Source organism: Erythrolamprus reginae, chromosome 1 (genome assembly GCF_031021105.1).
Source record: "Erythrolamprus reginae isolate rEryReg1 chromosome 1, rEryReg1.hap1, whole genome shotgun sequence".
NCBI classification, from domain to species: domain Eukaryota; kingdom Metazoa; phylum Chordata; class Lepidosauria; order Squamata; family Dipsadidae; genus Erythrolamprus; species Erythrolamprus reginae.
Window position 1 is genome coordinate 84,978,970 of NC_091950.1, and position 21,591 is coordinate 85,000,560.

Consider the following 21,591-nt stretch of genomic DNA (forward strand, 5'->3'; position numbering starts at 1 on the left):
TTTGCCCCGTCCAGGGGAAGGTGGCCCCAAAAAGTCGCCTTAGCCGAGGGAAACTTGTTTCCCTGACAGATTCTGCTGCTTGGCGCTACTCCGTTTTTTTAAAAATAAGGTTGAATTCGGCGAGAAATTTCCAGGTTTCGTTGAAAGCGAAAAAAACAAAAAAACCCAACAAGAAGAGGTGACGCTACCTCAAAGCAAACAGAGCGAAGGCTCCGTGTGGGAGTGAGTAAGCGAGGGAAGGAGGGAAAAGCGGGGCGGGCGGGCCCTCCTTTACGCACATGCCGGACTCCTCCCTTTTCCCGGTTGCGCACGCCGCCCCGAGAGGCAAGCGTGGGGCAGCCGCGCGCTCCTCTACCCAGACGGGGCCAGGCGGAGGGGCGGTGGTGGTGAAGCAACCCGGGCACTTTCCCAGGGATGAGTCAGAGGACGGCGGGATCGGCCTGACGGGGCGCGGGCGGGCGGGCCATGCAGCGGCGGCCGCCCGAGGAGCCCTCTTCAGTCGCGTGCTTCCCGGCGCCCAGGTGCCAGGAGGAGGAGGAGGAGCAGCAGCAGCAGTCGCCCGAGCGTTTCGCCGCCGCTGCCGGCCCGGACTCTCCACCTGGACGGCCGGGCTCCCTTCACCCTTCGCGGTAGCCGGGTATCGCTAGCCTACCTTCGCCTTCTGCCACCCCCTGAATGGATCATCCCGGAGAAGCCCAGGACGGGGACAGTCCGGAGCTGGGCCGGAGGCGGCAGCTGAGCGTGGGGGAGCTGTGCTCGCTCTTCGAGGCTCGCTGCGCCATGGCCAGCCGGCAGCTGCCGGAGCCCGCCCGGAAGAACTGCCGGCCCCGCAACGGGGTGCTGCAAGCGGTCATCCCGCAGCTGACCGTAACTTCGGAGGAGGACGGCGGGGAGGCGCAGCGCGGTCCTCTTCCTTCGACGGAGCCCAACGGCGCCTGGCTGACCACGGACAGCTCGCTGCACCTGCTGCAGTCTTCCCGGCGGCTCTCGACCTCGTCGCTCTCCTCCACGGGCTCCTCGTCGCTCTTCGAGGACTCCGAGGACGACCTGCTGAGCGACACGGAAGGCAGGAGCCAAGGGATCGTTCACTTGGAACACGGCGAGGAGACACACCAGGTACCCGACGGCCGCGGGAGACCATTGCCGGGAGCGGGGCTTCAGACTTAGTACAACCCCCCCCCCCAACATAGAATTCTTTATTGGCCGAGTGTGATTGGACACAGAGGGCATTTGTCATTGGTGCAGATGCTCTCAGTGTACATAAAAGAAAAAAGTGACATTTGTCAAGAATCATGAGGTACAACACTTAATGATGGTCATAGGGGTCAAATAAGCAATCAGGAAACAATCACTATTAATAAAAACCTTAAGGATACCAGCAACAAGTTACAATCATACACTCATAAGTGGGAGGAAATAGGTGATAGGAATGATGAGAAAAAAACTAGTAGTAATAGTAGTGCAGACTTAGTAAAGAGTTTGACAGTGTTGAGGGAATTATTTGTTTAGCAGAGTGATGGCGTTTGGGGGGGAAACTAAACTTGTGTCTAGTTGTCTTGGCGTGCAGTGTGTATTTATTGTTTATTTGTTTATTTATTTATTATTTATTCTATTTTTAATGCCACCCTTCTCCTTAGATTCAGGGTGGCTTACAACATGTTAGCAATAGCACTTTTTAACAGAGCCAGCATATTGCCCCCACAATCCGGGTCCTCAATCCGGTTTGGAGGGTAGGAGTTGAAAGAGTTTATGTCCAGGATGCGAGGGGGTCAGTACCTATTTTCACAGTCCTCTTTTTGACTCGTGGAGTAAGGGGGCTTTTTGCCCGGCTTGCCAGCAAGGGCTTTTTGGGAAGCCCTTGGAAGAGTTTAGCTGGGTTGATTTGGGATTGCTAAACTACTAACCTGGTTAATTAAGGGCTGGTTGGCCTGGTGTTTTTCCTTCCTTGGCTTTAGCCAACTGGGAGCATGCTGTTTCGTTATGCCGAAGGTAGCCCCCCCCCCCCTTAGGCCCCCCCCCACTCCAGGCAGTTTGAAGGGAAGGTCTCCGTATGAATTGTAGCTGAAATCAACACATAGGCGTTTGGAAAGAAATGCCACGTAGATTTATAAGCAAGGGAAAGATTACCGAGTGTGATCAATTTGATTGCGAGGTTTTCCTCTCTGTATGTGTTGTTGACTCAAGGGGAAATACCACACCTGTAGTTGTCAGATGTTTCACTCTTTTATATGTCAACTGCTTAGGGAAACTAGTTTCCCTAAACCTCAAGAGTATGCAAAGCAGATGTTTTCACAGGGGAGATCCTGGTGGACACAGTGCTTGTGGAGTGGACGGACAGTTTGATTGACAATGCCGTGTATTGTTGGTTAAGCTTTTTCCTGTTGCTTAAGCTTTTTCCTCTTAGAAAACAGTTTGCATGGACAATCCCTGCTGCTTTCTTCTTCTTTTGTGTGTGTAACTCCACGTTTAGCAAATGTTCTCTGCCTTGCCATTCCACCTGAAGCACTTGATTGATTGATTTATATGCCGCCCAACTCCATCAGGACTTTGGGCGGCTCACAGCAATGAACGCAACAACAAAACAACTCCAACTCTTGATGGAATACAGAGGTTTACATAAATTGTGGGTATTTCTCAGTAGCGAGAATGCTAAGAAAAATTAGGGGGTTTGGTTTTTCAAATGGTCCCATATCGGAAATACTGCGCAAGGCAAAACTTTGATGTTTTGGGTGCTTTTTTAGTCTGTGCCTAGAACAAAAGGTATCTGTTTTGTTTCAGGGAGAAGGTTTAAAAGGGGAGCAAAAAACAAAAACCCCAGAACATTAATTTTTTTTTCAGAGACAGAGAAGCTACTGGGAGAAGGGTGGCAGACAGGCTGATATGATTCTATCATGCTGGGATGCTGGTGACAGTGGATTGAGGGAGGGAAGGTGTTGGGAAGGTGGGTGCTGGTTATGCAGACCTGGCAATTCCCCGGGGAAGGAAAAAGCCTTGCTCTAGTTGCCCATTCAGATTTTGCTTAGTCCAAAATGCAGAGAAAGGAAAGTGGTCCATTTGTTTTCTGCAAACTATTATTATTATTATTATTATTATTATTATTATTATTATTATTTATTAGATTTGTATGCCGCCCCTCTCCGAAGACTCGGGCGGCTAACAACAATATAAAAAGACAATGTAAACAAATCTAATATTAAAAACAATCTAAAAAACCCTAATTTAAAGAACCACTCATACATACAAGCATACCATGTATAAATTCTATAAGCCTAGGGGGAAGAGAAATTTCAATTCCCCCATGCCTGACGACAGAGGTGGGTTTTAAGGAGCTTGCGAAAGGCAAGGAGGGTGGGGGCAACTCTGATATCTGGGGGGGAGCTGGTTCCAGAGGGTCGGGGCCGCCACAGAGAAGGCTCTTCTCCTGGGTCCCGCCAAACGACATTGCTTAGTCGACGGGACCCGGAGAAGGCCAACTCTGTGGGACCTAACCAGTCGCTGGGATTCGTGCGGCAGAAAGCGGTCCCGGGGATATTCTGGTCCGATGCCATGAAGGGCTTTATAGGTCATAACTATGGCTGATCTGAAACAGACTGCTACAAACCTCTGAAATTTCTGAGTTGGAAACACAACGTGGGTTTCAACACATTTGCTCTCCTAAATCACAACTTGATTGCACTAATGATTCATTGTAGTTTCATTCTTCAGTCATACATTCTAGTGCCTGTCTTCAGTTGTAGCAAGGAAATAAGCTGGATGTCTAGTAAATGTTAGGTATTTTAAGAACTGAAAATATATGTGAAATATATGCCTGTATATGAGTAATATCTTATAGAAGTCGTGGCCTTAGAAATGGAATATATAAATACAAAATCATAGAGGTAACCTTGGACAGCCCAGTAGTTTCACCTGTAACTCCTTTTCTGCTTCTCTTTACTAAGAAGTTCCACAACTTTTTTTCTCATTCCCTTTAGTGTCATCTTAATGGACAAATCTCCCCTAAAAACCCAAATATCAAAATGAACAATATAAACAGTACAATGAAAATGTATGTTTTAATGAAAATCAAAAGGAAACAAAATTTGAGCGTCTTCCACACCATTCTATTCACTTGAAACTAGTGTTCTAGGAAAAGTAGATTTATTGCACCAATGTACAACAAAAAGGTTTTTCACTTGTACTTTCCCCTGGATTCTGTCTGTGTCAACTCATGGAAGTTTAGGAAACCTGCTCTAGATCATTTGAAAACTTAGAGGTTTTGATGCCTCACTTTATTAATTTATTTATTTAGTAAACTTTATATGCCGCCCAACTCCAGTGGACTCTGAGCGGCTCACAATAATAATTAATAACTAATTAATTACATAATTACATAACTAATTACATAATTAATATGGTACATATACACACAGTATTGCATATTACATACAAACATTGCTTTAAAATTAACATAAACAAAAACATACCTTCTTCAGCATGGAAATACTATTTTAAATATCATGGTCTCTGAGAAGAGCTCTTTGTAACTGGGAAGTCTGAAAGGAAAATGGCCAGTTATACAACACTTTTTAATCACAGACTTTAGGCAGGAATTTATTTGTACGTTCAATTATGCAACCCTGAGCATTAACTGAACTACTCCAAGAGCATCAGAGGCAATAGCTCCAAAAGCTCAAAGCCAGAATGGTTGGTTCAATGGCAATTCACAAGGTCTAATTAAAACTTTTATTCAGCTAGGTCCCCAAAATTAGCAACTTTGCGATTGTAGGCTTCAACTCACAGAATTTTCCACCTAGCTGTGGTGGCTGAGAATTCTGGGAGTTGAAGTCCACAAGTCTTAAAGTTGCCAAGTTTGAAGACCTCTGAGCTAGGTGTTTAAAAATGTCACCTTCCTCTTGTGTAAGATAATAAATAAAAAACAAAAGTATTTTAATTAATTAATTAATTAATTAATTTGTATGCCGCCCCTCTCCGTAGACTCGGGGCGGCTCACAGCAGTGATAGAAACAATGTACAATACAAATCTAATAATACAAAGTTAAAAACCCATAATTTAAAAAACATGCACACAACACACATTTTGATAATGGAAACATGATAAACTCTTCAAGAGTTCTCATTGTTTGGGTAACAACTCTAAGAACTGATTGCAGAATCTTTTGAGCCAGAACAGCTATAATTGTTTCCTAAAAATATGAACTGTTTGGCATAAAATTTATGAACCTGAGAAGGTTAACTTTTAGTATTTCTTTAGAGTACTCTTTCAGTTTTCAAAATGAAAACAAAGAGGAAGGCTATGATGCTCTTAAAATAAACCTTGTCTTTTAGCAGCATTTTTGGGAGGGAGGAAAAACATAGTAATATTTGAGACTGTGCAGGAATTAAGGCTGTCCAGAACTTTCAGGCTCAATTTTAAAAAAGCAGGTTTGAAGTCTTATATTAATGCAACATCTGTTTGCAGCTTCTTAATACAACTGTCCTTTTTCTCAGGATCAAGCAGCGGGCAGTTGCATGATTTGAGAGAAAAAAAGCCAATTTCTTTCACCTACAGTTATGTCCACATATACTCCAAGGCTCTCTTTTGGAATAGAATCTAAACCTCTATGCCAGTGAGGGTGAACCTATGGCATGGGTGCCACAGGTGGCACACAGAGTCATATCTGCTGGCACATGAGCTCAGCTCCAACATGCATGTGTGAGCCAGCCAGATGATTTTTGGCTCACACAGAGGCTCTGGGAGGGCGTTTTTAGCTTCAGGAGACCCTCCTGGGGGGTGGGAGAGGGTGTTTTTACCCTCCCCTGGCTCCAGAGAAGGTTTTGGAGCCTGGGGAGGGAGAAACACAAGCCTACTGGGCACACTAGAAGTTGGGAAAGAGGCCGTTTCCGGGCTCCAGAGAGCCTCTGCGAGGTGAGAGGAGCTGTTTTTGCCCTCCCCATGCATTGAATTATGGGTGTGGGCACTCGCACACACTCCGAGACCGCCTTCTGCCGCACGAATCCCAGCAACCGGTTAGGTCCGACAGAGTTGGCCTTCTCCAGGTCCCGTCGATCAAACAATGTCGTCTGGCGGGACCCAGGAGAAGAGCCTTCTCTGTGGCGGCCCCGACCCTCTGGAACCAGCTCCCCCCGGAGATTAGAATTGCCCCCACCCTCCTTGCCTTTCGTAAACTTCTTAAAACCCACCTCTGTCGTCAGGCATGGGGGAACTGAGACATCTCCCCCGGGCGTATACAGTTTATGCATGGTATGTTTGTTTGTATGTTTGCTTTTTAATAAGGGGTTTTTAGTGACTTTTAATTATTAGATTTGTTATATATTGTGTTATTATTGTTGTGAGCCACCCCGAGTCTACGGAGAGGGGCGGCATGCAAATCTAATAAATAATAATAATAACAATAATAATAATGCCCCCACTCTTTCGGCACCCGAGGGAAAAAAGGTTCGCCATCACTGCTCTATTCTGTTGATGTCCTAGGGTATTTTAATTTATAGAAACATAGAAGACTGACGGCAGAAAAAGATCTCATGGTCCATCTAGTCTGCCCTTATACTATTTTCTGTATTTTACCTTAGGATGGATATATGTTTATCCCAGGCATAGTTTAAATTCAGTTACTGTGGATTTATCTACCACGTCTGCTGGAAGTTTGTTCCAAGCATCTACTACTCTTTCAGTAAAATAATATTTTCTCATGTTGCTTTTGATCTTTCCCCCAACTAACTTCAGATTGTGTCCCCTTGTTCTTGTGTTCACTTTCCTATTAAAAACACTTCCCTCCTGGACCATATTTAACCCTTTAATATATTTAAATGTTTCGATCATGTTACGTCTTCTTCCATATAACCAATTCTGATCCTCATGGACCATGTTGAAAGACATGGCATGTGAATGGGATAATCCTAGCTGAGTCTGGCAGCGCTTTCAGTGCATGCTTTCCCCAAATGTCACAGTCTCAAGGGCTGCTGCCAGGGCTTAGCTATGGTTGGCCAGTTCCACATTGTCTTTCTTTTCATACAGACCCTTTCCATCCCCCTTTTTGGCATACGATGCCTGAATCCTTCCTGAGCTAATTAACTTCAGTTTCCTGTTTTGCCCAAACTCAGAAACAAATTCCGAGTGTCAAAAACCTTATAACATTAATGTAGGCTTGTATTCTTACTGAAGGCATAGCAGGAATTGATGGAATTGGTTAATTTAAAAAGTTATTCTTTAAATCAAGCTTCCTAACTGGATTTGAAGGACATAGCAATAAAGCAGGGGTCTCCAACTTAAGTGCCAAAGCCCACTGCAACAACATCTCCAAAAAGGCTTCAAGAGTTGTTAACCTAATCCTAGGTAACTTCTGCTCCAGTAATCTCACACTACTAACCAGAGCATACAAAACTTTCACCAGACCAATTCTTGAATATAGCTCATCTGTCTGGAATCCACACTGCATTTTGGGCATAAACACTTTAGAAAATGTCCAGAGATACTTTACTAGAAGAGCCCTTCACTCCCCCACTCACACGCAACTAGACTTACAATCCTAGTTTTAGAAAGCTTAGAACTACGTTGCTATAAACAAGACCTAACCATAGCTTATAAAATCATCTGCTACAATGTCCTTCCTGTCAACGACTACTTCAGCTTCAACCACAACAACACACGAGCACACTACAGATACAAACTTAAAGTTAACCGCGCCAAACTCGACTGCAGGAAATATGACTTTAGTAACCGAGTAGTTAATGCATGGAACTCACTACCAGACTCTGTATCTCTAATCCCCAAAACTTTATCCTTAAACTGTCCACTGTTGACCTCACCCGATTCCTAAGAGGTCAGTAAGGGGCGTGCATAAATGCAGCAGCGTGCCTACCGTCCCCTATCCTTATGTTTCTCTCTTACTAGTAGCCTTGGCAACTTTAAGGATTGTGGTCTTTAACTGCCAGAATTCCTCAGCCAGCTTTGTTTTGCTAGCTGAGGAATTCTGGGAGTTGAAGTCCACAGGTCTTAAAGTTGTTAAGGTTGGAGACCCCTGCAATAAAGGGTAGTCTGTCTGCTGTGAATCAGGAAAGAGTACTTACAAAGTGCAGAAGGGAACACTTCAAATGATGATACTTGCACAACTTGGATCTAAAGATGGAAGCAAAGCAATTTGACACAGCTCGTTTTCTGCATGGAAATGTTTAGGATTAATATCAACAGGAATGGAAGGGAAACAAAGATCCACCTTTTGATGTTGTGCTTACTCCTCAGAAGTTGAGAAAAGGCGTTGATTCATCAAAGCTTGGAAAATAGTTGGGCGGACTTACTTTTAATATATGAAAGCACTGGTTTGTAAAGTCAGCACAGAGCATTCTTACTCTAGGTAATTGCTTATGTTTCTCTACAGAACCTGCCTTACATCTAAATTAAATTCTACTCTCAGGCACCACTAAAAGTGTATTCAACTTACTTGAATTCATGGTTGGCAAAACCTCTAATAATAAACAATACATTAATACAACAATTTTCATACGTTGATCATTTCCAGTCTGAAATTAGTAGATGTCTTAGCAGTGCAAATCCAGTGTGTGACTTTCAGCATTCCTTGTTATGCAAACGAGCTCTTTCTTTGAAAAATTAATTTATATATCTAGGTTGGTATGTCCCAGGATTGGCAACTTTAAATTGTATGGATTTCAATTCCCAGAATTCCCCAGCCAGCACGTTCCTTTCTAAGAGCTGAAATCCATAGCGCTTAAAATTGCCACACTTAAAAAATATCGATTCAGGGGTTAGAAGCTGAGTTGCGTGTCTAGATATAAAAAATAGTTAGGAGATTATAAGTCTTTTATAACAACAGCTGCCAGCCATTTTGTAACTCTGTCATTATTTGAATTTTTGCAGTCTTTTGAGTCGCATTCGTAATCTGATATAGTATTACTATTCAATTAGACTACACAGAATAATTTCTTGATCGGCTGCTATTCTAGTATACAAAGCTTTTGTCTTAAGAAAACAGTTTTTAAAAATGCTTCATACTGTGAGTGTGACTTGTTTGGAAGGGGCTGGAAAGATTATCCCATGTGGTTTTACCAATTTTGGCAATAATATGTTCTTCACAAATCTGTTCTGCAGTTAAGCAGGTGCTCTTATATATAAAATTTTAAAAGAAGAGCAAGCTGTTAGTCATAGTTTTTATGGGAGTCATTTAATGTGTTTATTATAATAGATTGAAATTTGTTTACTGTTGTGTTTGTTTAAAAATATTCGCAGAAAATCTGCGATTGGTTAAGACGCGGCTATTCAGAAAATAGCCGCGAAAGTTAAATGTGTGTCAGTTGGGAAAAGCCCGCGTTAAAAAGAGTATAAAAGGGCAACGGGTTAGCCGTTGCCCTCATTCCGGCAAATCTACCGTTCCAGTGTTCTGTATTCTCTCTTGCCATGAATAAACCAGTTTGATTTAAACTACCGGAGTCCTGACTTTTCAGTGGCGACGAGGAGGTCGAACTCCCGCTAACGCAGCCATGAACTCGGCCATGGCTCCACCGCCGCCCGTATTCAACTCCGAGACGGAAGCTTGGACCTCGTATATGTCCAAATTCACATTTTTCTTGAAAGCGAGCAATCTACATGACGCCGATGACGAGAGGAAGAAAGCTATATTCCTCGCTTATTGCGGCACAGAAGTCTACAGCCTAGCCTCTACACTCGTTGACCCAGACACTCTGGAAACCGTCGCATGGTCAACTCTACAAGCAAAACTTGCCGCTCATTACCAGCCGACGACTCCTGTCCGCGTATACCGCCATCAATTCGCTCAGATGAGGCAAGCGGACGGAGAATCCACCAACGATTTTATAACTCGCCTACGCGCACTCCTCCCGAAGTGCAAATACAAGGATCCAGAGGAACAGCTGATTGACCGCCTTATTTTCGGTCTAACCAATATCACGCTCCAGAAGAAATACTTAGTTGATGAGGATGCCTCTCTCCAAGACATTCTTAAGGCAGCAAAAGCCTCCGAGGTATCTGAAACATCTGTTGCCGAAATTAAACGCGCAACCTCAACCGTTCATCACATTCCTGATGAATCACCTTGGCACGCCTGCCCTCCTGATGAAAAGCACTCGGAATCCACTACTCCAGACGACACCTGCCTCCAAATCCGAAGAGCCTCCGACCAGGACGCCAAAGACGCCTTCCGTGCAGACAGATGTGCCGGCTGCAACGGAAATCACCCTCGTTTTCGCTGCCATTTCAAGGACGCCTATTGCCGCCGTTGCCAGCGCCGCGGCCACATCGCTGAAGTCTGCCGCGCCGCCAACCCAACTCCAGCAACTCAGCAAAACCAACGACCCTATTTTTCACCGAGGAATCGACGACCACCGTTTTCGCGCAACGTTTCCCGCCCGGCTGACAACCCGCCCTCTTCTAACCAACGAGGTAACTCCCCTTCTTCCGTAAACTGCAATTTTCCCGCTGCGGAAAACAAGCTATTTGTTTCTCTTTTCCTCAACGGCCACCCCTGCCAAATGGAATTAGACACCGGTTCCAGACATTCCATAATGCCTTGGGAAAAACTTAAATTATATTTACCTCGTGTAAAACAAACTGACTTGCAACCTTGGGAACCGGGTTTGAGTGATTTTCAGGGCCATTCAATTCCAGTATTAGGATGCTTAAATGTTCCTATTGCGTTTAAAAAATTTCAAGGGTTTTTACCTCTGTTAGTGGTTGACGGTCCTAAACACTCCTTACTGGGACTTAGATGGTTACAACCTTTAGGTATCGAAATTTCAGGGGTTAACAATGTATGTGACTCTTTTGACCCAAATGATTTATTGAAAGAATTTCCCGAAGTTTTTTCTAGCACTCTGGGTAAATATACAGGCAGCCCCATTTCGTTTAATTTGGATCCAAATATTTCGCCTATCCGATTAAAGCCCCGCAGAATCCCCATTCCACTTTTGCCTAAAGTGGATGAACAATTGGACAAATTAATAGCTCAGGGCATTTTAGTTCCCACTGATCATGCCAAATGGGAAACTCCTATTGTAACGCCCGTTAAGCCGGATGGCTCTATCAGAATTTGCGCAGATTATAAAGCCACGATTAATAAAGCACTGCAGCATAATGCCTATCCAATCCCAGTAGTGCAACAACTCTTGCACACCTTAGGAAATGGGTCCATCTTCGCGAAGTTGGACCTGGCACAGGCATATCAACAGCTCACCGTAGATCAAGACACCTCTGAGGCCCAGACAATCGTAACTCATAGAGGTGCCTTTAAATGCACCCGGCTCCAGTTTGGAGTCTCTACCGCCCCAGGTATCTTTCAGGGTCTGATGGAACGCATTTTAAATAATATTCCTGGGGTCGTTCCATATTTCGACGACGTATTAATATCAGCCACATCCAAATCTGAGTTATGGGACAGAATCAGGCGCGTTTTAACTAAATTTAAAGAAACAGGACTCCATTTAAAAGCAGACAAATGTTCTTGGGCTGTGCCCAAAGTTGAATTCTTGGGTTTTACAATAGATCGTTTTGGAATTCACCCCACAAATGACAAAGTTGATGCCATAAGAAATGCCCCCATCCCTTCAGATAAGACAGACTTACAAGCATTCCTAGGACTCCTTAACTTTTATTCCGTCTTTCTTAAACAGAAAGCGACGGTGGCAGAACCGCTTCATAACCTCCTAAAGAAAGACTCTGCCTGGACGTGGGGACCAAAAGAACAAGCCGCTTTCCAAGCAGTAAAAAATTTACTTTCCTCCAACAGTGTCCTAGTGCAATATAATGTAGCTATGCCCTTATCCCTAACCTGCGACGCTTCACCGTTCGGCATAGGAGCCGTCCTCAGCCATAACTTTCCGGACGGCACAGAAGCCCCAATAGCCTATTATTCTAAAACTCTTTCGGCAGCTGAAAGGAATTACTCCCAGCTCGATAAGGAGGCGTTAGCCCTTGTCGCTGGAGTTAAACGTTTTCATTATTACCTTTGTGGTCGGCCCTTTACGTTAATCACCGACCATAAACCGCTTTTAGGCATTTTGGCGGGAAACAAACAAACTCCCGCCTTTCTTTCTCCTCGCATGACTCGTTGGACTATTTTTCTAGCCGCTTACAATTATACATTAATCCACAGGGGGGGGGAAAGACATAGGAAATGCTGATGCATTAAGCAGGTGCCCCCAAACAGAATTAGTCAGTGATCCAGCCCCTGCCTCAAGCGTTTTATTAATTGAAACTAGTAAACAAACGTTATTAACAGCAACAGAAATAGCCAATCAGACACAAGCAGATCCAATTTTGAAATACATTAAACAATGGATATTAAAGGGATGGCCAATTGAACAACAACCAAACCAATTTCAACCTTTTAAGAATAGACAGTTTGAATTAAATGTGTTAAAAGATTGTATATTGTGGGGAGACAGGGTTGTTATTCCAAAATCCTTACAGAAGCAAGCATTGCAGTTATTGCATATAGGTCACCCAGGAATAGTCAAAATGAAAACTATTGCCAGAAGTCATTTATGGTGGCCAGGTTTGGACAAGGACATAGAGTCATGGGTGGGTGGTTGTATACCCTGCCAGAGAACAAGACCCAACCCACCAAAAGTCACACCATCAGAGTGGCCAACACCAAGAGGGCCCTGGTCTAGAATACATATTGACTTTGCAGGACCAATCAGGGGCCAATCCTTTTTACTGGTTGTGGATGCATACTCCAAGTGGCTGGAAATTGAACTCATGGCATCCACAACTACTAGTGCAACTATAAAGGCTTTAAGGAAAATGTTTGCCACACATGGTATTCCAGATATTTTGGTATCTGACAACGGGCCTCAGTTAACAGCCCGTCAAATGGAACTATTTCTTGCAGACCAGGGCATAAAGCATGTGCTCACTCCACCTCATTTTCCCCAAGCTAATGGGCAAGCAGAACGAATGGTTAGAACCACAAAGGAAGCATTAAACAAAGCACCATTAGGAGATTGGCAACAACAAATTGATGAATTTTTAACCATTCAGCATATTACGCCGTCAGCGTCTACAAACAAAAGCCCGGCAGAACTTTTAATGGGCAGAAACCTTCGTTCCAAATTAGACAGAATTCACCCAAATTACCAAAATGACCAAAAAGAAATAAAACTACAAAGTGAGAGACAGTTTAACATCGGGGATTTAATTTATGCCAAAGACTATGATTCGAACGATAAATGGAAAGATGGAACAGTATTGGATAAAACAGGTTTAAAAACATATGTTGTAATATTAACAGATGGACGCAGTTGGCATCGGCATGTCGACCAACTACGCAAAAGAATTAAGACTAACTCAGACATTTTGCCTACTGTAGACAAACCAATAGAGGACTTACCAGAACCACCTCGAGACTCCAGCGATGGCTGCTTGTTGCCCCTGGCGGCCGGCGAAGATCAAAATGCATCATCGCAACCAGGCCCGTCAGAGACTAGCCTTAGCGGAGCAACGGAGCCAGCCGTCCAGGCAAGCAGCTCCCAGCAAAATGAACTGCGCAGGTCCCAGAGATCTGTAAAGCCACCAATCCGCTTGCAGGACTATGTGACGTGGATTAACACGTAATCATGGTCTCAGCCGAAGAGGGAGGGGTGTTGTGTTTGTTTAAAAATATTCGCAGAAAATCTGCGATTGGTTAAGACGCGGCTATTCAGAAAATAGCCGCGAAAGTTAAATGTGTGTCAGTTGGGAAAAGCCCGCGTTAAAAAGAGTATAAAAGGGCAACGGGTTAGCCGTTGCCCTCATTCCGGCAAATCTACCGTTCCAGTGTTCTGTATTCTCTCTTGCCATGAATAAACCAGTTTGATTTAAACTACCGGAGTCCTGACTTTTCATTTACTTTAGCGAATTCTCTTACCTGCCGTAGGGAGAGAGAAATTGCTATAAGTCATCCAAAACCATGCTGGTTTTCTATTTCTAAATTAGAATTACATGTGTTCCCCCACCCCAAACTACTATTGAATAGTATAAAATCAATAATAAAGTTGCTGTGATTGGTAGGTGGGCCTATGCAAATGAGAATGAGTTCGGATAAAGGAGTCCTTGGTGCTCTCTGGTTTGTCTAGGATTGGTTTGAACAGGTGTCTCCAACCTTGGCAACTTTAATGGGCAACGGGCTACAAAAATAGTGGAAGGTCTTAAGCTTAAAATTTATCAGGAAAGACTTAATGAACTCAATCTGTATAGTCCGGAGGACAGAAGGGAATGGGGGACATGATTGAAACATTTAAATATGTTAAAGGGTTAAATAAGGTTCAGGAGGGAAGTGTCTTTAATAGGAAAGTGAACACAAGAACAAGGTGGCACAATCTGAGGTTAGTTGGGGGAAAGATCAGAACAACATGAGAAAATATTATTTTACTGAATGTGTAGTAGATGCTTGGAACAAACATCAGACGTGGTTGGTAAATCCACAGTAACTGAATGTAAACATGCCTGGGATAAACATATCCATCCTAAGATAAAATGCAGGAAATAGTATAAGGGCAGACTAGATGGACCATGAGGTCTTTTTCTGCTGTCATTCTTCTATATTTCTATGTTTAAGACTTGTGGACTTCAACTCCCAGAATTCTGGCTGAGGAATTCTTGGAATTGAAGTTCACAGGTCTTAATGTTGCCAGGGCTGTAGACACCTGTCTAGGAAGCTCACAGGTGCTCTGTTGGGAAACTAAACCTCTCAGACCCAGCCAAATCCAAAAAACACTAGAGAATTCCTAGAAACCTGGTGTTCAGCCAATCAGCTGTTAATTGACACATAGAAATAAATCATATTTATACACAACAAAAGGCCCTCTCTCTCTCTTTGTCATTGAGGCAATCAGCTGCCCAATGTGCAATAATGCATTGGTCATTCTTTTTCTTCTGTTTGGCTTTGCAGATTGATCAGGCAACAATCCACTTGAAGTGCTTATCACTAAATGGGTTAAATGGGCCTTTGTATTTGTATTTATTGGATTTGTATGCCGCCCCCCTCCGCAGACTCAGGGCGGCTAACAACAATGATAAAAACAGCATGTAACAATCCAATTAATAAAACAACTAAAACCCCTTATTATAAAACCAAATATACACACAAATATACCATGCATAACTTGTAATGGCCTAGGGAGAAGGAATATCTTAACTCCCCCATGCCTGGCGGCATAGGTGAGTCTTGAGTAGTTTACGAAAGACAGGGAGGGTGGGGGCAGTTCTAATCTCCCAGGGGAGTTGGTTCCAGAGGGCCGGGGCCGCCACAGAGAAGGCTCTTCCCCTGAGGCCTGCCAGACAACATTGTTTAGTTGACGGGACCCGGAGAAGGCCAACTCTGTGGGACCTTATCGGTCGCTGGGATTTGTGCGGTAGCAGGCAGTTCCGGAGGTAATCTGGTCCAATGCCATGTAGGGCTTTAAAGGTCATGACCAACACTTTGAATTGTGACCGGAAACTGATCGGCAGCCAGTGCAGGCCACGGAGTGTTGAAGAAACATAGGCGAATCTTGGAAGCCCCACGACGGCTCTCGCGGCTGCGTTCTGCACGATCTGAAGTTTCCGAACACTTTTCAAAGGTAGCCCCATGTAGGAGGGTTGCAGTAATCGAACTTCGAGGTGATGAGGGCTTAGATACTTTGCTTAGATACAGGTAGTCTTTGACTTACAACGGTTTGTTGAGTGACTGTTCAAAATTACAAGGACACTGAAAAAAGTGACTTATGGCCATTGTTCACACTTATGACCGTTGTAGCATCCCTGTGCTCACGTTATCAAAATCCAGACCCTTGGCAACTGACTCATATTTATGACCGTTCCAGTGTCACGATGTCATGTGATCCTCATTTGCGACCTTCTGACAAGCAAAGTCAATGAGGAAACCCGATTCATTTAATAACCGTGTTGTTCATTTAGCATCTGCAGTGATTGACTTAACACCTTAACACCCTTATCACCTTGAGGTTCGACTACTGCAATGCCCTCTACATGGGGCTACCTTTGAAGACTGTTCGAAAACTTCAACTCGCCCAAAATGCAGCCGCACGAGCAGTCTTGGGCCTTCCAAGAAATGCCCATATCTCACCATCACTCCGCGGACTGCATTGACTACCAATCTGTTTCCGGGCACAATTCAAAGTGTTGATTAAGACCTATAAAGCTCTACATGGCATAGGACCAGATTATCTCTGAGACCACCTTCTGCCGCACGAATCCCAGCGACCGGTGAGGTCCCACAGAATTAGTCTCCTTAGGGTCCCGTTGGCTGGCGGGACCCAGGGGAAGAGCCTTCTCTGTGGGGGCCCCGGCCCTCTGGAATCAGCTCCCTCCGGAGATTCGCACTGCCCCCACCCTCCTCGCCTTCCGGAAGAGTTTAAAAACTCATCTTTGCCTCCAGGCCTGGAGTTCCTTAGATCTTCCACCCTGACCAATGAATGCTTTAGTTTGATTGTTGAACGAATGATATTAATGATATTGTAATTAGAATTTTAAAGATTGTTTTTTAATGTATTAATTGGATTGCTATTATTCTTGTTTTTCTGTATATGCTGTGAGCCGCCCCGAGTCCTCGGAGAGGGGCGGCATACAAATCCAAATGAATGAATGAATGAATGAATGAATGAATGAATGAATGAATGTGATAAGAAAAATTGTACAATGGGGCAAAGCTCACTTAATAAATTTCTGCCTTAGCAAATGTTGGTCTCAATTGTTGGTTGTAAGAGGGGGACTACCTGTACTGGCCACCATCAGTCTTGGTAATATGGGAATTTTATAGGGAACCACACTGTTTTCCAAAATGCAGCAACTACAGTTTTGATTGACTGATAAATATAAATTATTGGATCCAAAATTGATGGCATGCTATGCTAGAAACGTTATCTGTTTTTAAAGTTTTAAATCAACTATAAAAATTCACTACATAACCAATACGATTAGTGGTGATACATCTCGCTTTTTCAAGAATAGGGAAAAGAGAAAGGCTTCACATAAGCTGACCTTTATTTAAAAAAGATTCTTACCTAGTATTATAGTTGGAATTCTTTGAGCTTAGGGAGATCAGTCCTGAAGTAGTTGTCGCAGCAGGCAAAACCACTGCAAAATTGTGATATGTTATTTGGCATTAATGTTTCTTAAAGTTGGAGAACTGCTACTAAAATTATGTACGCCAACCCCGACTACTGTTAACTAGAGAAGTCCCTAAGCTGATTTGTATTGTGCTTTGGTTGCACAGATGAAAAAGGATTTTGCAGTACTTTTCAGATTTTGTTTTTCACTTTATCTGTTTCCATCTTTCTTATACTGCTTGAAATTACAGCACCCACACTTCAAAACTGTGAACTAAAAGTACCAGTCATTTCAGTTGAGAAACAGAAACAGATTACATAAACTAAGCATGCACAACGTGTATATTTTAAATTGAAATTTCAGGGAAAGGTTTCTAATGGATTTTTAAGTGGTGGGTAAGGATCTGACTTTTCACGCTGGATTGACAGAAATATCTGTGAACTCTATTGTTCTCTCTTGTATAATGTATAATGCACACTTCTCATTTTGTGATTTCAGAATATATTTGGGGAAGAGGGAGCTTGTACTAGGCTCAGTATCCTTTTGATCCAGATAGTTCTTTCTAGTTTTGACTTGCGACCTGAGAGATATTTTTGCTCTATATTTTCTCCATTGGAATTATGTTAACATAGATTCTTTCATATTGCTTTTTCTCAGAAAGAAACTTATTCCATACAAAACAAAAAGAATTAGAAACCAGAATAATGAATGTGTCATCTGCCATTTTATTATTATTTTACATTCTTTCCATTTAAAACGAATGCAGTGTTCTACTGTAGTGTAAACTTTATTTACAACAGTGCCTTCAATCCCATAAACACTGGAATTATGGCTGTGTTAGTGTTTTGCTTCAAAAAATGCTCAACTTTTCATTTTAAAAAGGGCAAGAATAAATGGTGAAAGTTGATCGAGAAAGTCTAAGGTTGCTTCATTTAAAAGTAGTTAGTTTGAAAATAAGAAGTGTGAATGGGGGGATGTTTTCATGTAAAGTGATACCTCGTCTTACAAACGCCTCGTCATACAAAATTTTCAAGATACAAACCTGGGGTTTAAGATTTTTTTGTCTCTTACAAACTATGTTCACCTTACAAACCCACTGGGTTGCCCTGCCTCCGGACTTCCGTTGCCAGCGAAGCACCCGTTTTTGCGCTGCTGGGATTCCCCTGAGGCTCCCCTCCATGGGAAACCCCACCTCTGGACTTCCGTGTTTTCGTGATGCTGCAGGGGAATCCCAGCAGGGGAATCGCAGCAGCCCAAAAATGGGAGCTTTGCTGGCAACGGAAGTCCGGAGGTGGGGTTTCCCAGTGAGGGGAGCCTCAGTGAAATTGCAGCATTGCAAAAACACAGAGGTCCGGAGGTGGGGTTTCCAGGACTTTGGTGTTTTTGCGATGCTCTGATTTCACTGATGCTCTCTTCTCTGGAAAACCCCACCTCCGTACTTCTGTTGCCAGCAAAGCGCCCGTTTTTGCGATGCTGCGATTCCCCTGCTGGGATTCCCCTACAGCATCGCAAAAACACAGAAGTCCGGAGGTGGGGTTTCCCATGGAGGGGAGCCTCAGAGGAATCCCAGTAGCGCACAAACGGGCGCTTCAGCTGGCAAAAGGGATGAATTTTGGGCTTGCACGCATTAATCGCTTTTCCATTGATTCCTATGGGAAACATTGTTTCGTCTTACGAACCTTGTCCCGGAACCAATTAAGTTTGTAAGACAAGGTATCACTGTATATGAAACATGATCAACTCTACAGGTCATTGGTGACCTTCTAGTTGTGATTTGTTTATGGTGTAATCAAAATCAAACCAGATTGTTGGATATGCTGCCAAATTTAACTATGGACATTCTTCAGTTTTGTGTCCTCAAGATGTTGGATTTTACTCCTGTAATTTCAACTAACTTGAATGAACCCAGTTTATGTTTCGTTTGCCAGTCTTATTAAGCTTACCATGTGTTGTTCAAAGTAAGCGTGAAAGAAACCCTTTTGATGGATATACTTCAAAGAATAAAGATTCCTCTTGGAGTCAGCAGCCAGACAGGATTAAACTGGGAGGAACCAGTATAATTTTGCACGGTATTGTGTCTTTTGGTGGACATAAAGAAGTGAAACCTGTTTGTAAGGCATGGAGCACCTATTGCAATCTTCCCAAACCTTTGGTCTCCCAATGACTAAAACTCCCAGAATTAGCTAGTGTTGGAAATTCTAGGAATTTTAGTTAGACACATGGTTTGTGTGTGTATAGGAGTAATTATGTTGAGTAGATTGATCTATTTTTTTAAAAAACAACTTTGGTTCATTTGCATCATGATATGTTTATGTTTGAGAAAGGATATTATGCTTAGTTTCTGAGATGTGCTATTTCTGCCCAATATTTGCATTTGTACCTATACGAAGCCTCTCTTATACGTTTGAGTAGCCACATTGAGGAATAACTACTTTTCTTATTTTTACAGCTCCACCTTTTGTTTGTCATTTCAACATGAATACATTCCTACATTGCAGTATAGTTTTCCTTGGCATGTTTTGTGAATCTAGCCATTGTGTGTGTATGTTTTTTTAAATAAAAAAAATAGCTTATGTCTTGTGTTTACGCAAATCTCAATGGAATAAATAATGCCACAGTGTGATTCAGGTAGTCCTCAACGACCACTATTGAGCCCAAAATTTATGTTGTTGAGAAATTTGTTGAGTTTTTATTTATTTATTTATTAATTGGACTTTTATGCTGCCCCTCTCCGAGGACTCGGGGCAGCTTACAACATATAAAATAACAATATGTAACATCCTGAATCCAATCAATAACTAATAATCTAAAAACCCAAAGACCGTAAAGACACTCATTCAATCCACTAACTTGCATAGGTTTCGTTGGCCAGGGGCAGAAGTCTAATAGTCCCAAGCCTGGTGACATTAATGAGTCTTGAGACTCTTACAGAAGGCAAGGAGGGTGGGGGCAGTGTGAATCTCTGGGGGGAGCTGATTCCAGAGGGCTGGGGCTGCCACAGAGAAGGCTCTTCCCCTAGGCCCCACCAAGCGACATTGTCTAGTTGACGGGATCTGGAGAAGGCTGACTCTGTGGGACCTGACCGGTCGCTGGGACTCATGTGGCAGAAGGCGGATCCGTAGGTATTCTGGTCCGATGCCATGTAAGGCTTTATTGGTCATGACCAACACTTTAAATTGAGCCCGGAAACCAATTGCAGCCAGTGCAGACTGTACCCAGTTTTGCCCCATTTTATAACTTTTCTTGCCACATTTGTTAAGTGATTCGCTGCAATTGTTAAACTAGTAACATGATTGTTAACTGAATCTGGTTTCCCCATTGACTTTGCTTGTCAGAAGATTGCAAAAAGGTAATCAGATGACCCTGGGACACTGCAAACGTCACAATTGTGTGTCAGTTGCCAAGCATCTTCTGTTCATTTCTCCTAGTATCTGTGGTTGGGAGATATAGCGTCATTGAATAAAATGTTTCCCTTTAATTTCCATTGTCAAAAATATTTTGCATGAGTGACTGTGAAAGTTGCCTTTAGGAGAAGAAGGATACTTTTGTAATCTTGTCTTTTTCTTCCCATTTCCCATCCAGCCTTTCCTCTTCAAAAGCGGTACTTTGTGTGATTGTGCAGTTCTGTACAGTGTGTTCAGTGTGTGCATAATACACATTGTATTATGGCAAGTAATAACAGCAGCAAAAACCCACAAATATTTATTTATTTATTTATTCATTCATTTGTTCATTCATTCCATTTATTTATTCCATTTATTTATTCAATGTATGTATGTATGTATGTATGTATGTATGTATGTATGTATTTATTTTCAGTATTAATATTATTTTTATTCACATTTAACGGCAAGTAAAAAACGAATCAAAAAGTCAGGCGGTAGGGAAAGCAAGTAGGATGCTTGGCTGCATAGCTAGAGGTATAACAAGCAGGAAGAGGGATATTATGATCCCGCTATATAGAGCGCTGGTGAGACCACATTTGGAATACTGTGTTCAGTTCTGGAGACCTCGACTACAAAAAGATATTGACAAAATTGAACGGGTCCAAAGACGGGCTACAAGAATGGTGGAAGGTCTTAAGCATAAAACGTATCAGGAAAGACCTAATGAACTCAATCTGTATAGTCTGGAGGACAGAAGGAAAAGGGGGGACATGATCGAAACATTTAAATATGTTAAAGGGTTAAATAAGGTCCAGGGGGGAAGTGTTTTTAATAGGAAAGTGAACACAAGAACAAGGGGACACAATCTGAAGTTAGTTGGGGGAAAGATCAAAAGCAACATGAGAAAATATTATTTTACTGAAAGAGTAGTAGATCCTTGGAACAAACTTCCAGCAGACGTGGTAGATAAATCCACAGTAAATGACTGTACACATGCCTGGGATAAACATATATCCATCCTAAGATAAAATACAGAAAATAGTATAAGGGCAGGCTAGATGGACCATGAGGTCTTTTTCTGCCGTCAGTCTTCTATGTTTCTATGTTTCTAATCCCTTGAAGGACAATACAGTATTGCAAGATTGTCAC

General features: G+C 42.9%; 1 protein-coding gene across 1 annotated transcript in view; it reads left to right on the forward strand.

Annotated features, from left to right (window-relative positions):
* Positions 1–251: 251 nt before the first annotated feature.
* ITPKA (inositol-trisphosphate 3-kinase A) overlaps positions 252–21,591 on the forward strand; it is an 85,527-nt gene continuing 64,187 nt past the window's right edge. The window contains exon 1 of the mRNA XM_070757292.1: positions 252–1,116. Coding sequence (XP_070613393.1) covers positions 676–1,116 — 441 coding nt within the window. The 5' untranslated portion in view covers positions 252–675. The remainder of the gene's footprint in view (positions 1,117–21,591) is intronic.